The sequence below is a fragment of the Falco peregrinus genome, chromosome 1, assembly GCF_023634155.1.
Source record: "Falco peregrinus isolate bFalPer1 chromosome 1, bFalPer1.pri, whole genome shotgun sequence".
NCBI lineage: Eukaryota > Metazoa > Chordata > Aves > Falconiformes > Falconidae > Falco > Falco peregrinus.
The window spans coordinates 40,925,749-40,943,438 of NC_073721.1; the positions used below are offsets into that span (position 1 = coordinate 40,925,749).

Sequence of the window (17,690 nt, forward strand, 5' to 3'; positions counted from 1 at the left end):
ATACTAAACAGTTCTTAAAAAAAAAAATACATACTTGCTGTAACAATTGAAAACAATTAGTTTACTACCCATAGCTACTTAAACACAGAAATTCAAACAGCTTTCGTTCCTGATCTAGATCAGGATCACTGCTTTCTACAGTTAACATGCTGGTTATCCAACAGTTTCTACAGCAGCTCCCACTTCATACGGACACACAAACTCCTATGGCAACAGGCACAGATGAAAAATTAAAAAAAAATAAAAATAATCAAGATGAACAGAAACACATCTCACTTCAAGCAGCTTTATAATGCAGGAGTCTGATTAAAGTGGAGATAGTAAAACAGGCAGCAAGACTGAGATGTGACAGTCATTTTACCTCTGCTCACATGACTGCATCGAAGGCACACCGATGACCTTTGAGCCAGTTCAGAAGCTGTCCTTTATCTGTGAAAGTTCAAGTCAATTGTGCTTTGAATAAATACTTCTCTGTAGTTACACTTGAACTGCTGCATTATATACTAGAAATACAGAAAGTGTCCATGCACAGCCCTGAAGCACTTTGAGTATAGCCCTTGCCAGGTTAACTCATGGATCACAGAAGTCGTAGGCATCACCAGCACACACAGATGGCAGGCACACTCCCACAGAGACACAGCACCCAGAGAGCTGACTGGCCAAACAAGGAATCGCAATGGAAGAAGGAAGGAAAGCAAACCTTGCTTGCGGGAGTTCAGCACTCAAGGTTACTGCTGCAGAACCCCAACCAAGCCTCTGCAATAACTGGTAGGAATCTCTGCTAGGACAAGCTCACTACCTGAGCTCACAGCTGGATGCCAACAGGACTCTTCAAGAAATAATTCAGACAGCAGCTAAGCTAGTTATTAGTCGTTTGCCTTGTTATTCATCAATGGTTGTCACTTTGTTCATTCTTTAAAATCCCTCCCTTAAGCTTTAACAGGAAAAAAATTAAAAATCCAGTGCTTAAGACAGAGACTAGCAACTGAATTTTGTAAGGCTTCGGGCTGCCTCTCCCTGGAGCGCAGCACTGCTTATAACCAATGGGCTTTCTAGTGCCATCGGCAGCACGCTCAGTACAACAACAGAAGCTGTACGGATCACAGCGACCCTGAGGTAATAAAGTACAAAGGAAGAGATGGAATAAACGTGAGATATGTATGATGACCTTGCCACCTAGAAGAGATTCTGAGAAAGACACTCTTGCTAATTACACAACAGGAGCAGCAGTGGAAAAAAAAAATAGTAATCGTGTATTTCAGTTTTTCCTTTGTTTTACACACACACACTCCCCTTTAATGGTACCCGTGCAGGCTTCCCTGCAGAACTGTCTCTAGTGTTAAAAATCAGATCCTTAGTCTGTCTTTCTATCCGTACAAAGTGCAGTTGGAATGGATCTTGATCTCCCAACCTGGTTGCAGAAAGGACAAAGTCTTCCTCTCCTTTCTGCCTAGGTCACCCCCATCCTAGTTCCCCTCCCTCCTAAAAGGTTTTTAAAAATTAAAAGCCCTAATTAAGCATGATTGACTTTTTTGAGATCAGTTTTGTCATCTTCTTCCAAAAAGAAAAACCCAAACAAAAAAGCAAAAACAAAACATACAATCAATGCCACACCCACCCCAAAAACAATAGTTCCATTTAAAAAAATAAATAAATAGTGTGTATATTTCATGCTGAAAAAAAAAAAGTCACAGAAAGTATTAATTTTTGGTTTTCCCTCCCCTGAACATGACACCAGGCATTTCCTCCCCCCTCCCCTGACGTAGACACGATGGTACATTCCAACTGGCAATGTGCATCGGTGTTGAAAATGAGTTTCTACTCCTGCACGGTCCCACATGCATCAGGGAGCATCCAGCTAGCTGCTAAAGCAGAGCAAAGGCTTTCAGGTTTTGGGTATGGTCCCTGCCTGTTCCTTTGGTCCGTCTGTTAAAAGGCTCCTTGCTGCTCCCAGGTCTGCTCTTGTCTGTCTCCGTTAAAGCGTGCACTCTGGTCCCCACGCTTCTCAAATCACTGGAGCTTCGTACCCAGCTTGCGCTGTCTGTTTCTGCAACGGAAGGCACAGTGAGAGGGGCGGCCCAGCGGGCAGAAGGCAGGTCTGAAGCAAGGCTCTGCTCAGCTCCGCACACCACCACAGCTGCCCCCACCACAGCCCTCCCATCTCGTTACAGCCCTGGAACACCCACCCTGTCCCAAGTGTGCACAAGCTCAGGTGCGGATGCCAGTATAAACAACTGCTTGCAACAGACCTGGGCTAGGGAGCTGAAACACTGTTTAAATGAAACACTCTAAATTTTAATCTCTCACTCCCCAACAGATTCACCTTCCAGATGCAGTAGTTAACCCACAACTTGGTATTTCTTTACTCTGCTCTATTCTACCCACAGCAGCTATCTACATCTTAGAAAATTAATTAATAACTGCACCTGACGAGTCAAAGCAGCTACAGCTCCTCCACCCCCCAATAAAACTTACCTTGCCTCTGCTCTCGTGACTGTGTATTCAAACCACAGGATGTTAGGAATGAGGCTGGTATCTCGGATTAAAAAGAACTCTGAAATTGGCCTGAAAAAGGACAAGGTGGTGGAAAGGGAGAAATAATTAGATTTTTTTCCTTCACCACAATTTTGATTTAAAAAAAAAAAGGCACAAAACCTGCTCCAGACTTAGTAATACCATCCTATTACTCTTCAGGCTGGGAAATGGGCTCCTTGTTAGATTTAATCAAGAAAATCCTTTTCTTTTTTTTTTTTTTTTCTTTCCTTATACAGTGTTTCCAGACTATATTACATTTAAATGGCTCTGCAATTTCACAAGGTCATTAGACATTCATTAAGAAAGGTCTGTTTTGCTGGAAAAGCTTCTCCAGCACCCTGCCACACCTTTGGCGGGGCTTTACAGACCTTAACAATTGCTTAACCTTCCTCTCTCCCCCACCAGTATCAGGCAAGTATATATGATCCTTTGTGCATTCATGCACAAGAAAACACGGAGGAACAAGTAGGTTACACAACAGTCGGTATGCAAGACGGGAGCAGAACCGAGGAATTTTCAGCTGTAACATCTGTAACTTGGGCGGTTCCTAAAAGTTTGAGCAGCTCATTTACAGTCAGGGCTTGTACAGCTACAACTAACATTATAGAGACCGAAGCATCTACGTTTGTTTTGCTTCAGATGCAGGTACAGTTTTTACACCAACTGATTAGGAAAATTTTCTGTTGCCCGGTAATTCTACTACACCTGTGTTAGCAGCTCATTGCAAGGGACTCACTAAATGAGCAGAACAGCAATGCACAGAATGCAGACTTGCAAGGAATAAAACCTCCAAGCAGACTTACCATGCAGCTATCCTTGGGAAGAGAGGAGTTAATATCTCTTGTGTGAAGGCAAACCAGGCTATGGCCATAATGCTTCCTGCCACACCTCCATATAAGACTTGACTCCAAGTGTGGTAAAGCAAATAAACCCTGTAGTGGAAGAGAACAGTCACCAGACAGGCTTCCAAACAAGAGGAGGCATGACTCGACGGCTGCTGTTCACTAGACCCTCAGACACTCCGAGCAGGTTATCCTCCCGATGCTAGAAGTGGGTGTCTTACTTCTTTCATTAAACAGCTGGCAAAAAAGTGGTGGTGGGAATGGGAAAAACTGTCTTTCCTGCTACAGCAGTTTCAGCTTAGAGTGCTTCTAGTTTGAGGTTAACTCGATGCCCCACCACATTCTTCTTCATATAGCTCTGGATTAGCTGAGGAACTACTGTTGGTTCCCACAAGAGACTTTTCTAAAGCCAGTGACAGGACAAGTCCTCTCCAAAACACCAAAGCCAGGTCTTAAAGGCTTTTAAGAACACAGACAGCATTTTTGTTACCATTTTGCTGCTCTCAAATGTGACAGCACAAGGGCTGCACTACCACAGCGTACTGACTGTTCCTGCAGCCATTCAGAAATCTGTATAAACGGCCGGTGAAGTTATCCATGCACACGAGCTACACTAGTGACACGAGTCACATCCAAAATTCTTCTCATGCATATATCATAAAGCCATTAAGATAATCTTATCTGACCCTCCGCCTAGCACAGGCCACTGCATTTCCTCAAGTTACTTTTTATTTGAATTAGACCATACATCTCTCATGAAATTGTCCCGTCTGAATTTTAAAAATAACCAGTAATAAGGAATCAACTCTAGTGTACAGTCAACTGTGCCAACAGGTAATTACTTTCCTGTTGAAAACATGGCCTTATTTCTAGCCTGAATTTGTCTGATTATCAATCACCAGAGCTCATTTTATCTACGTGTATATATACATTTTAGAATCTACTAAAGGGGAAAATTATTAAAGTTTTATTATTTTTATTCATCTTAGTACAACTAAATCTTGCAAGTCAAACAGCTATAAATGTTTTTATAACTAATGCTCAAGCAAAACAATCGGACTGATCAACTGTAGCGATCCACATGCTGCAGACGCTGGTGTGCCAAGGCATGGCGCAATGCTTTCAGGATTAGTGCTGGCAAGAGGGCAAGGCAGTGAGGCTGGAGCATGGCAATGGAGCCGATGGGGACCTGGTACAAGGCTCAGCTGATCCTGGCTTTTACAAATGCTTCTGTGAAGCACCACACGTGTAGCACCTGTAGCTTATTTGAAGGATCTCATGGCAACACAGCAACTTCTGCAAAGCTCTGACTTGTACAGTGCAGTCGTGGAGAATTAGACCAGATATGCAGGATAAGGAACGACAGGTCTGCTGGCTGATAAAGGCCACGGGACTGTATGAGAGCATAAGACAAACAATTGCTCCATACCTACTATATGAGACTAGCAAAGCCACTGTGACGAGGCAGATGGACAGCACATGTCGCCATAGTAAATCCAGAAACCTCGCATTGTTTGTTTGGTGCATTCTGAAAGAGATGGAGAGCCATTAGCACAGTGGCAGGGAGCCGAGCAGTCCTTATCTCTGTCCTCACTACCTCTGAAACCCTAGGAAAGCTCTACTCCAGTGGGGTCATGGGCAGCATGATACCATCCCAGCAGCAATCTGTCCCACTGGCAGCAGTTAAAGAGAAGCCAGAAAGCCACACTTCTCTCTCTCTCTCTCTCCAACTGTTAACAGGAATTGCTGTGATGGAAGGCAGAATGCTCGCAATTACTGCGACTGATGTGAAAAGGACATGCTGAGCATATGCAGTAGGGAGCCAAGACATCAGAGTCCCTCCATCATCCACAGAGCTAGAAGGAACTGAGAGTTTTGTCCTCCTCCATAAGTGGAGCCACAAGACACAGCCATGCCCCAGCAAGAATTTCAGAAAAGCACAGCACAGCATGTAAAACCGGTACTCTGTAAGGGAGATGAACTAAAAGGTCATGCAAGTGGGCAACAGGTATTACCTAAAAGATGGCAGACAACCCCACTGGCAAAACCGAGTAGACACATGAGAAAGCAGCTCTTTTTCCTCCTCCCTATTCCCCCCCTCTCCTCTCACACTTGTGGATCATCACAGCTTAGAAAATGCGAACCAGGAGACCTGTACCCAGACAGGCACAGGAGGCCCACCCATACCCGCTGGTTTTCAGCAATGGTAACTACCGCCCTACATTCAGGTTGGGACAGACATGCTTCATCCACCCTGGCCACAGTAAATTGTGCAGTTCCTCAGATCTAGTGCCATTATGCCACTGAAGTGGCACACAGCAAGGGAGCCATCTATTTCAGGTGTTTCAACATAGTAACAGCCAAAACCTGACATTGAATTTTTACCTTAAATAAAGGAACAGAAAGGAATAGACAGAGAAAAACCACATGAATTGGGAGTGGCTGGACGGCATCCCATATTTTGTGGTCACTGTTGAATGGGCTTCTGGGAAGAGAAGAAGAAAGAGTATGGTCAAGGTCTACTCTGTACACAGCAGCTGGAACACTCCAGATGTGAAGCCAGACCACTCTGCTGGAGTATGTGCACATGAGTTCACAGCACATGTCTCGGCTCAGATGGCTCTGCCAGCCTTCTCACACCCAGACATCCAAAGCCAACACGAGGCAAAGGGGAAAACGCCCTCTAACCCCCCACAGTTAGCATTCCACTCAAAACTCAAGTGACACCATGACACCAATAGGCCATACCATACCTTCACAGGGCCGAGGCTCCCGGATTACATTTTTTATTAACCAGTTCACTCCCTCGTTGAATGCCAGCCCTCCCAAGAAAGAGATCTGTGAAGGCAAGACAACCATGTCATCCTATCTAAAAGATCCATCTACTTACCAGGCTCTCTGTTGACAAACCCCCAAAACCATGTTTCAAATTTTCTTTTTTGACTACTAGAGTTAAAACCAATGGCTTTAAAATTCCCTGCCTGAGGAAGAAAAACATTTCTTTTTCAGCCTGCTTTGCATATTTGACAACATACTGTGTATGTGCAGCTTTTCAGCAGATGATACACTGAAGAGACAAAAGTGACACTGCACAGCAACTGTTAGTATACTTCCACCAGTAAGTGCAGAAAGTGATAGATTTGTTTTTCATCGGGCGGCTTTTAAGGCATCGTCTTTCCCCGACGACCAACAGGGCGAGGGCACACACTGTTACCTGGGTAAATAGCTTAAAAAAAGGTGACTTTTTTAGGCTTTCTGCCTTTTCCCTCTATGAATATTTTCATCTTGTAGTTGCTGTCTTCAGTCTAAAATGAAGTCACACTCTGAACTGAGCCAGACTGGTAGCATATATTCTTTAATTCCATAGTCCGTACACCTCCCCTAAATTAGTCCTGTTGCTGTGATCAAGTTCCCAGCTGATGATGATACTCCGCCCATTCCAGATGATAAAGCAATGTTTCATTCTATGTCCCAAGCTACGGGTCAGGCTGCTGCAAGTCAGCTAGCATCTCTCTCCAGCTCAACAGGGACTTCCCACACAAAGAACTGGGAATCAGCCTCAACACTGGTCTCATTACCAATGCCTTACAAGCTCCTGCATCCCAAACCTATGCATGTGTGCAATAGTTGCTCTAGCTTATTCTCCCTTTTGGGCCAACAAGAAACCTTTCAGTTGCCAAAACTTAACAGCTGCCTCTCCTAGCTAGCATCAGCTGAACCTACAAGTCCCATTCCCGGGTCCCCTGCGCCACTGGTTACCATGACACCACAGCCTTATATTAGGAATCTGCTGCCAAAATCCTTCACTGGCCGCTGCTTTATTTACTGAGGGCGAATGCTACAGGAGGTTTACAGCTCCTAAAGGGAATTTATCCATGACACCGACTCCTAGCTACCTGTCAGAGCAGACAGGAAGCATTACGTATTACAAAGAAGTCCCTTGCCAGTCACTGGTATCAGATTCAGAGTTGGGAAGCAGCCCTTAGAGACCGATCCAGTCCCTTGGGAATCTGAAGGTTTTATTCTGAATCCCCTTTTCTGCCTCAGTAGTTCAGAGAAAGCACATCCCCCTGAGCTACAGACACCACCTCCTGCATACACTGCCCATCTTGCAGGAAACTACTAGTGCTGTGATCCTACTGGATGATCTTGGGAGCATCCCCATTCTGTGACACCATTCTTTAGTTCCTCAGACATCTCTCGATGTTTTTGGACACCTAATGCCCAAAACATGCCACAGAGTAACAGAAAAGTCAAAGGCTAAGCAATCTTTTAACCTGAAACAGGTGATAAGTGTCTCCTGCTGTTCTTTGACAGGAAGATCACCTTACCTAAGCTTGCTCCTTAAGGAGAGAAAAAGAAGTGTGAATACAGGAGCACCAGGTGACAAAGGAAAAGACTGTTGTTGTAAGGAGAAGCTGGGAAGGAAGAGGAAGACTCACCGTGTGAAGCTCTCTCTTGAATATGATGAGTGTTACAAAGCCAACAATAATGAATATTGGACCAAGACTCAAATAAGCTAAAAGCTGACCAGAGAAATCACCTAGGGAAACAAACAAGAGAAACAAATCAGTTTGAACTTCACAAGTACTTGCCTGCCACCAGAGCGCGGGTCAGCTGGTACCCTGCCTCCCTGAGAGCAGGGGCAAGCTGGGCACTGCAGCAAGTCCCCATTTCCACAGACCGGCCGCGGCTGCTCCAGCCCTAGGGCCGAGGCAAGGAGGACAGCAGTGCTGGCATGTAGGTTCAAAATCAGGGATGAGAGGAGCTTGGCATCACTCAGCAGAGATTACTGCCAGCCAATTTACAACAATGACCATGCGTGTGAGTCCAGAGTCACTTTAATCCAACACAAGCACAGGCTGTGACAGGAGAGGCAGCACCTTTCCCTCCCCCTCCCCCTATCGCCGCCCTGCGCCAGCCAGCTCTGCCCACAGATCCCTTCCCGCTCCCTTACTAAAACGGGTTAATTTTCAGCTGGATCAGCTCCCTAATCTGTCACTACGAACACTAGCATTAGCAAAATGGGGAGGAAATAATTACCTAAACATAGCGGGAGATAAGGGGTGGGGTGGGGGAGAGTCTGCTTTTTAACCAGTAGCCCACTTGTATCACGCAGAAGTGACTTTGGCCCCCCACCCCAAATAGCTAACAGCCTCATCCCTCAGGGAGAGTCCGGGAGCAGCCGTGGGACCTCACAAGATGTCCTAAAGTACCTCAAAACCTTCATCCCGAGCTATCCCTGACACAGAAGCCGGCTAACAACAGCAGAGAGCAGCTATGCACTTTGATCTGCGTTTCTCTTGCCTCTGTTCCCTGAAAAAGGACACATACAGCAGTATTGGGAGAAAAGATGTTGGCACAAATCCCAAGGAAACAAAAAAATATCAGAGTAACATTGCTCCAAGATCAGCAACTCACACCAGAAGAGCAAGAACTACCTACCAGAGAACCTCTAAAAGCAGCAGACACCACAGCAGCGCAGCACAAAGGCAGCGAGCAGGTTAAGGGTCGGGGTTCTTCCTATACTGGTTCTCAGAGATTAGGCCCTCTCCATCCCACCACTGAGCACAAAAGGATCAGCCCCCACATGGATTTATCCTTCCTCCCTCCCCTCGAAAGGAGATGGGATGCCTCTGCAAGGCTGAGCATTGGACTCCCTCCCAGATCAATTCCACTGCAAGATACAGAGTCTCCCCAGCCCACGCACCCACATTTCCAAACAGCACTTGGAAAACTGGACTTCAACAGCCTCCCAACACTGGAGCCAATTAAACAAAAAAAGTTACCACACTGCTACAAAGTTCATGCTGCTGATGTTATTGCTAGGTAGCTGCTGTCACATCAGGTACAGTGCACAGATCCCTCTGGAATTCCAGGCTCTGGGTTAGATTTGGGAACCAGCAACGTCATCAGCAAGAATTATTTGCAGGAGTTTTAGTTTGCAACACCAGCAACATCAGAAAGAGCGGTAGGACAAGATCCCGGAGAATACAGGGTTTTCACTGAAGTGAGGTTCTGTTTTGGTTTTAAGACGAAAAGCGTTAGAAGACACTGAATTGGAAACTTTTCTTGCACCATATGGCAGGTTTGTGTTGCATCAGGTAGTTCAAAGCGCTCCCAGAGCGGAACAGTGATGTATTACGGCAATGCAAAGTTGATGTAAATGTCAGTACCTGGCAACAGAGAATCAAGCCCCTTATAGTTTCACCTAAATCACAAGCTCTCAACAAAATGAATCCTGTCTGAAGTGATGAGGGAATTCATGAGACAAGCCACCAGACAAGCAAAACCACCCCGAAAGACTGAGGAGTGTTTTTCAGTAGTCTCAATTCCAGTGTTACCGACTGAAGATAGCTCATCCTGAGCTAGGTGCCATGTTTCAGATCATTCACTCTGTTGATCCACGGTATGTAAAGGCTTAGCGCTTCAAGACTAAAAGCCATAATTTTGTCAAGTAGAAACCAAAGCAGATTATTTATCTTCTGAGGGGGGTTCTATTTCTTGTGCAAATGGTGGAAGAATACTTAAGGAAGTAGTCTTAATTTAAATAGCATCAGCAGTACCAGACTCAAGATCCTCCATTATGATATGTGACAACATACACAGCAAATCACGGCACCCAGACTTCACGGGCACACAGCGCACCCTGAGGTGGGGAATCGGAAACCATCGCTCCCAATGCTGCCTGCAGGCTGAGCACCAAGTCCTTCACGCAGACAACCCTAATGACAGCTCTGCAGGCAGGTCAGCTGCCCATCCAGGACAGCGCAGAGGCAGCACTAGTACCCCTTCCCACCGCTGTGGCTAACAGCGGCCAGACAGAATCACGTTCTGCAGCTGCTTTTTCCAAGGGAGGAGGTGAGCACACAGCTGTGCACCAGGGACGGCAGCGCCGGGAGATGCACCAGCGACCCAACGCCAACGCTGCGGCCAGTGTGCCTGGCTGAGGCCCGGCTGCGCCCTGCGCCAGCTCCCGGCGGCTGGAAACCCCCAGCCAAGGCAGCAAAGCAGCTCCCAGGGGAAGGCCAGCACCGATCACCGCGGAGCGCTGCTGGGGCCTCCAAGCGCAGCTACTCGTGTTGCTCCTGCCCACTCCAGCGTGCTCAGAGATGTATTCCCAGGGAAAGGGGACTTGCAGAAAAGCCAAAGGCTCGAAGGCCACTCAGATCTAGCAAGTAGGTGTCCACCACTCTCTTTTCATAAAAATTAATTTTCCCTCATTTTACTAAACTTGGGAATTTTGAAGCAATTCCTCCAACCAGTAAGAACAGAGGCAAAACCTCTGGAAAAAAAAAAAAACACAAAAGGAAAATCTATTTAATATTGATCTAAATTCTACTGGTTTTTTTTGTAAACACCAGCCTTCCCTTGACACCATTTGGGGCTCAAGAGGCAAAAATAAAAAACCCAACCACCTCATTTTTAGGCACCCCAGAGGTAAATAGGTGAAATGCAATACATATCTCAGAAGCATGCTATTTTTTTTTTCAGCCTTTATTCAGCAACTACTTCTGCTCCAGTTCAGCATTTTACCCAGCATTCTTTCAGTGGAAATATCCAAGCTTTACCACATCAGCTTAACCTGTATATAACGTAAAAATGTGAATCAACAGCACTGTAGCCACATCCTACCGCAAGATCTAGCTTCACCACCACTTCCTATTGAAGCATCTATTTGTAGCACTGCTGCCAGTCATATGTTCTTGACTAAATGTCTGTGTGCAAGTTGCACAGACAACACGCAGTGTATGTGTGTCATGTGTATTTACACCAGCAAATATGCATGATGGATCATCATCTCCTCTACTTGCACATATCTCTGTACCACAAGCTGTAGGGCAGTAACAGTATCTTCAGGAGGCTTTAAATTACGGCATAGAAGGCATGCATCAGACATGAAACTTCTGCAGGAAGATTAAACATAAAACCCCACATTAAAAAAAGCCAGACAACTGAGTGGTATCTGCTTCTTTCAACAGACACTACTTAGCTACAGAACGAGCCCTGACTGGCAAGCTACCGCCCCACACAGAAGTCACTGTCAGGTTTATCAGAACAAACACTCCCATAGGAGCAGCACGTGGTGGTACCCAACAGCAACAGGAGCTGCCGAGCCAGAGTACACATGGCACGACCACCTTTGCTTGATGATGCACCTTTTCTTTTCAGCTGGTGGGCTGGCTCTGCACACTTGCCCGTCCAACTCCACCCGGCTGCAGCAAACATCCTTTGCAACCCAGAAAACGGGAAGATTCTCCGCCATTCCGCAGGGCAAGGGTTTGTCGCGCCAGGTTTCTCTCTTTAAAGAATTTATCTAATGTGGGAAGAGGAGGCGCAGAAAGTCCCAGAGCTTTAAGAATCCCAGCTGCGCAGAAGAAAGTTTTTTTCCTTTTCTCCAAATAATAAAAGAACCAAACAAGCCAGGAACTCAATGTTTCTCCAGTGAAACTCGCCCTACAGACAGGAAGTCCCTGAAGATGAGTTTTAAGTCTGTAACACAAAGTCATCCCATGCAAAGCAATGCATACGGGGAAAAAACAACCCTAATTATACACACAACATGACAGGATTTAGTTTAGCTGTTATCAAACAAAGCCCTCAGGCTTACTGTGAGCCAATACCTTCAGAGTAGTATCCAATACACTGCAGCAGTCAAAAAGGCAAAAACATTTTTAAGAGCAAACCAGAAGCTACTGTTACAGCACCACAAAAATTTATTACGTGATTCCAGTGTCACCATCTAAAAAAGGGATAGTAAGCACATAAAAGGCAAATAGAAAGGGGACAAAAGTAACAAGTATGCAACAGCAGCCATTCAGAAAATACTGAGTAGCTCAGATCTTCAGCTGAAAAAGGAAAACAGAGGATACAACAGTTCTATAAAGTCATGAACAATATGGAGAAATGGACAGCAAACATTGGTTACCTCTTGCTGCACGTGAGAAAGAGCATGTTTGGTGAAGTTACTGAGCAGGACTTAAAAGCAGAAAAAAAACAGCTACCACATTCAGTTACAAAGCTGAGCACCAAAGATACTGTAAGATCCAAAACCAAAATGGGTTCAAAGAGCAATTAGACATATTCAGAGCTTTGCTTCTGTATATCCACCAAAGGACTTAACAATCCCAATGCAATCACCAGCTGCTAACTGGTGACACACAGAAGAGGAAAGACATACAGAAGGAGGATTATTCCTGCTTACCTGCAGGCAACCTGACACTATGCCAGATCACTCCTTGGTCTCACCAAAGTACGGCTGCTGATGTGAAAAGCTCAAGGACCACACATTTCTGGAAGTGGTATCAGGATGTTACTTTTAAAGATTGTCCTCTTCAGCAGCATACTTTAAGACACTGTCAAGTGACTCTGCCACTGTTGGTTTCTCCTCTCTATGTTTGATCTTGATGTTCACTGTGGGTAATATTTCAGTCAGGCTGCCATTACTCAGACCAGTTTGCAGTTGACTACCACCGTGTTCATCCGCTGCTTCTCATTTGATCTTCCTCAAAGTTGACTTCGCAGAAAGCCCTGGAGAACTGAGCAGCTACACAAGCCGTACAGATGGGTGTTTGGCATTTTGCACTATATTGCTATCCATAAGGAAACATTAGATAAAGACAGGGAGGTTGAGCACACTTCTGGTGACACCTCCCTCCCCTTCACAGTTACAAGCAGAAGCCAAATAAAGGGCTTCATCTGCCAGACAGAAGTCAGCAGTGACTGCTTTTCACCTGGGCACAGTGAAATGGACCATCACTCCCGGCAGATGAAAGCTGGGATGACAGCAGCTCTGCACTGGAAGTATTTAAAGACACAAGATTTTAAAAGCTGGTTGCCACAGAGGCTCAGCACATTGCTTTCCAGGCCAACAGCCTCTGGGATCAGCAAAGAGCAAAAGATGTTTGCCACACAACAGTATATGACATGCCAAGACAGCTTAATAATTTATGTTGGTAAAAGCAGGATCTGTTCCTCATTCCGATCCCTCCCTATCAGCACAAGGATACATTAACTCCATTGTGCTCAGTATACAGCCAACACCACTGCTTTATAAATACACATTATCTAGCAGCTTTATGGTCCTGGACTTAAGCTATACACAGACAGAACACCAACAGCTTTCCAAATAAAGTTAGAGCACTTTCCCCAAACACAGGTAAAAGTATCAGGCCTACCATCTTACTGCAATTCATTTTTCTACACCAAACACTGCCTACCTAGACTTTAGTAAAGCCTTTGACACCATTTATGGCAGCATTCTCCTGGGAAAACCTGCTGCTCATGGCTGAGATGGGTGTGCGGTTCGCTGGGTAAAACCCTGGCTGGAAGGCTGAGCCCAACGAGCTGCAGGGAATGGAGTCACATCCCACCAGTGGCCGGTCACACGTGGTGTCCCCAGCACTGGGGGCAGCCCCGTTTAGCACCTTTATCAGTGACCCAGCAGAGGGGGTTGAGCACACCCTCAGGCAGTTCCACAGCTGACACCAAACTGGGGGGGAGTGTTGATCTGCTGGAGGGCAGGGGGGTCCGGGCAGGCTGGGCTGAGGCCAGTTGCGTGAGGCTCGACAAGGCTCCGTGCGGGCAGTGTTGGTCCTGCCCGCGGGTCACACCAGCCCCAGGCAGCGCAGCGGGCTTGGGGAAGGGTGCCTGGCAAGGTGCCTGGCAGGAAAGGGCCTGGGGGGGGCTGGTCAGCAGCCTAAAGGCAGGCCAGCAGTGTGCCCAGGTGGCCAAGGCAGCCAACAGTATCCTGGCTTGTACCAGAAACAGTGCGGCCGGCAGGACCAGGGCAGAGATCATCCCCCTGTGCTCAGCGCTGGTGAGGCTGCACCTCGAATCCCATGTCCAGTTTTGGGCCCCTCACTCCAAAAGGGACACAGAGACACGGAAGTGCTGGAGCATGTCCAAAGACGGGCAACAGAGCTGGGCAAGGGTCTGGAGCACCAGCCTGATGGGGAGTGGCTGGGGGCGTTCAGCCAGGACAAAAGGAGGCTCATGGGGAACCTGATCACTCTCTGCAACTGCCCAACAGGAGGCTGTAGCCAGGTGGGGATCCATCTCTTCTCCCAAGTAAGAAGTGATAGGACAAGGGGAAACAGCCTCAAGTTGTGCCAGGAGAGGTTTAGATCCGATATTGGGAAAAATTTCTTCACCGAAAGGGTTGTCAAGCACTGGAACAGGCTGCCCTGGGAGGTGACGGTGTTGCCATCCCTGGAAGCGTTTAAAAGACATGTAGATGTGGCACGTGGGGACACTGTTTAGTGGTGGGCTTGGCAGTGCTGGGTTAATGGTTGGGCTCAATGACCCTAAAAGTCTTTTCCAACCTAAACAATTCTATGAAAACAAATTAAGAAACTTCTGCACCTCCAGCTGTTTCAACATTTTAGTCTCTTGTCTCCACTGTATAGGCTTCCATAATGACACCCTCTATTGAAGAGAAATGCAGTATTCATGCCCTCAATACATAACGCTAATCTTGGTGGTGATTTACCCCATCCACATAATCATCTTTGCCATTTGCCTCTATAAAACACTCAACATCGAGAGAATGATCACGTTAGGTCACATTCTTTAAGGGCTGACAGACAGCCCTTGTGCAACCACCTTCGTTTCCCAAATCAATGCACCAACAGCACACAGGATGCTCTGTGTATTCTGCCAGGTTCAGACAAGAAGATAAGACACAAGGGTGAATTTATCAGTACTACTAGGAAGATTATTCTCCTGTCTCCCCCAAGCTCTCACATTAACGTATTTGAGAAGCGGGACAGCAGAAGAATGCGCAGGGCGAGGGAAAGTGCAAGACAAAAAAGGAAGCGCCCACCTTTCACACGGAGGACCACAGAAAGCCACAAAACAGCGCCGTGGGCAGGGGCAAGACGCGATGTACCTCCAGTGCCAGATCTTTCCAGTGCTGCCACATTTGCAGTCTCCCAGGCAGATGGGTACAGCCAGCACAGAAAACCCCTAAAGCACCTCAGAAGCTCCAGGTATCACACGACTGAGCGGAGTGCTCAGCAGGAGCTGCGGGCCAGCTGCTGGGCAGGACACACGGCAGCGCTCCACGGCCAGGCAGGGGCTGGCCAGGAGAACCAGCCACCCCAAGAGCCGCTTTAACACCGCACTGGGATCCTGACCAGATGGCCAGTCCTAGCGCTGCGGCACCTCTCGCCTTGCTGCCCGTTACCTCCCATGGCAGCAGCAGCCAGAAAACCCACCAGCGTCTGTACCTGACCCAAGCCACGGCAGCCGAGCACGGCCCCCGGGGGGCTCCCACCGCAGCTACCGGGGCAGCCGCTGCCCGCACACACCCGCTGCTCTCGCCCACCAGCAGACCGGGGACACAGCCTGCAGCGGCGCGGCCACCAAGCCACCAGGCCACGGCACGTCCCGGCTCACAGCGCTGCCCCGGCCCGCAGCCGCCGCCCTGCCGGGAGCCGGCTGACAGGTCGGCCCGTGCCCGCGCTCCCGGCGCGGCCGCAGCAGCCGCCGGACAGCCCGGGCCAGGGCAGCCCCGGGGAGCCGCAGCGGAGCGGGGAGCGGCCAGGCGGCGCCGGCGCCTCGAGGCCCGGGGCAGCCGCACGTGGCCGGGCGGGGAGGGGGGCGCCGCGGCGGGACAGGCCCGCACCCCGCTGTGCGGGCGGACCCCGGCCGCGCCGCCGCCCGGAGCACGGCGCCCGGCCAAGGCGCATGCGCAGCGCCGATCCCCCCGCGGCTCACAATCCGGCAGCGGGTCCCACCGCCCCCAGCGCGCAGGCGCGCTCCCCGCCTCAGGGCGGCCGCTCAATGGCTCACTATCTCGCAGCTGCCACCCGGCCCGCAGGGGCGCCGCGGGGCGGCGGGAGGAGCCCTCCGCGGGGCGCGGCGGCCGGCGGGAGGCCGGGCGGGGGCGAAGCGGAGCTTTACCTGCGGGATACTCGACGTGAGTGAGAGAGACCGGCCGCCACGGCGCGGGGAGCGAGCACTCTCCGACTGCGGCCATCTTACCCGGATACCGGGCCGGGCCACCACGGCCAATGGGAGCGCACTTAAGGGGCGGGGCGACAAATGGGCGGGGCGCGGCGAGCGGCGGCCCAATGACGCCGTGCGGCAGGTGAGGCGCCGGCCAACCCACAGCTACCCAATTAAAAATCCAACCCGGGGAGCGGCGAAGCCAATAGGCTACCAGCACCAGTGCCCAATGGTAGTAGGACGCAGGTAGCTTGAAAGCCAATCGGAAGAAAGGCGGGCGTCATTGCCCGTCGTCATTGGCGAGAGAAGCGATGCAGATTAACCAATCGCCAGCTTCCGTTGCCGCCCGCTCTCGGCCAATCATCCGCGCCGCGGGGCGGCTGGCGTGGGGGGCTGAAGCGGTGGCCGCTGCGGGCCGCCGGGCAAGATGGCCGCCGCGCCCGGCTGGCACAGCCCTGCCAGCCCCGCTCCGTGCCGGTGCCCCGCTTGCAGCCGCCCCGCGGCCTCTTGCCGCCGCGGGGCGGGCCCACCGCGAGTAAAGCCAGCCCAGGCCGCCCTGCCGCCGCTAGCCCTTGGCCGGGGAAGGACGTGCCTTCGGACGGGGACCCGCCAGCCCAGAGGCGACGATACCGCAGCCGCGGCCCGGTCGGGGCATTGCCCTGGCCCGCGCCCCGCGGGAGCGATTCACTGGTGGGGTCTGAGCTCTCAGAACCGGAAAATGCTGCTTTTTTAAATTATTTAAATAATACCAGGAAGGAGAGAGATTTTTATACCGTGTCTCCTGTATGGCTCTGTAAAGGACCGGCAGCTGCTGTGTGAACGCGCACATGTGAAAACAAAGCGTGGCACGAAGCCCCTGCAGAAAATGGGGGGGCATCTGTAAAGGTGCTGTGAGGGCCCCGCGGTGCCTGGCCCAGGCCGCGCTCCCGGGCACCTCCGGGCACCGCACCGGCCCTCGTGACCCCGGGTGTGACCCCGGGTGTGACCCCAGGCGTGACCCCAGCGAGCCCCGCGCTGACCCCGGGTGTGACCCCGGGTGTGACCCCAGGCGTGACCCCAGCGAGCCCCGCGCACCGGGGGAGCCAGAGGAGAGAGCTCAGCACAAGCAGCACAGCACCTCGAAAGGGAGATACATGAGCGGCGTGACCCAAGAAAACCTTGTAGAATGCAAATACACCTTCAGGCCAAACCACTACAGTTAACTCTTTTAAAAAATAAAACGCACAGAAAAATAAATACACAAGAGCAGCGCAAGAAGCAATAAACATAAACAGGGGGTTGCCTTTAATCTTTATATGCCAGAAAAGCACAGGGACTAGGATTTCTATCCCTTAAAATGTTAAGGTAAGATTGCGGAACAGG

General features: G+C 49.4%; 1 protein-coding gene across 1 annotated transcript; it reads right to left on the minus strand.

The window, feature by feature from the left end:
• Positions 1-1,235: 1,235 nt before the first annotated feature.
• Positions 1,236-16,404, minus strand: DOLPP1 (dolichyldiphosphatase 1). The gene is made up of 8 exons (XM_055792225.1): positions 16,284-16,404; positions 7,820-7,920; positions 6,131-6,215; positions 5,763-5,862; positions 4,807-4,905; positions 3,339-3,467; positions 2,476-2,565; positions 1,236-2,047 (listed from the first exon to the last, which is right to left on the minus strand). The coding sequence occupies exons 1-8, from the start codon at positions 16,357-16,359 to the stop codon at positions 2,011-2,013; spliced, it is 717 nt and encodes a 238-aa protein (XP_055648200.1). The 5' UTR covers positions 16,360-16,404; the 3' UTR covers positions 1,236-2,010.
• Positions 16,405-17,690: the final 1,286 nt, after the last annotated feature.

What these genes read in the sequence shown, in the direction of transcription:
- DOLPP1 (XM_055792225.1), bottom strand. Translation starts at nt 16,359, where the DNA reads ATGGCCGCAGTCGGAGAGTGCTCGCTCCCCGCGCCGTGGCGGCCGGTC. An exon ending in GGAGCCTCGGCCCTGTGAAG is followed by an intron (nt 5,863 to 6,130) that starts GTATGGTATGGC and finishes TTCTCTTCCCAG; the next exon opens with AAGCCCATTCAACAGTGACC. An exon ending in TTGCTAGTCTCATATAGTAG is followed by an intron (nt 3,468 to 4,806) that starts GTATGGAGCAAT and finishes CTTCCACTACAG; the next exon opens with GGTTTATTTGCTTTACCACA.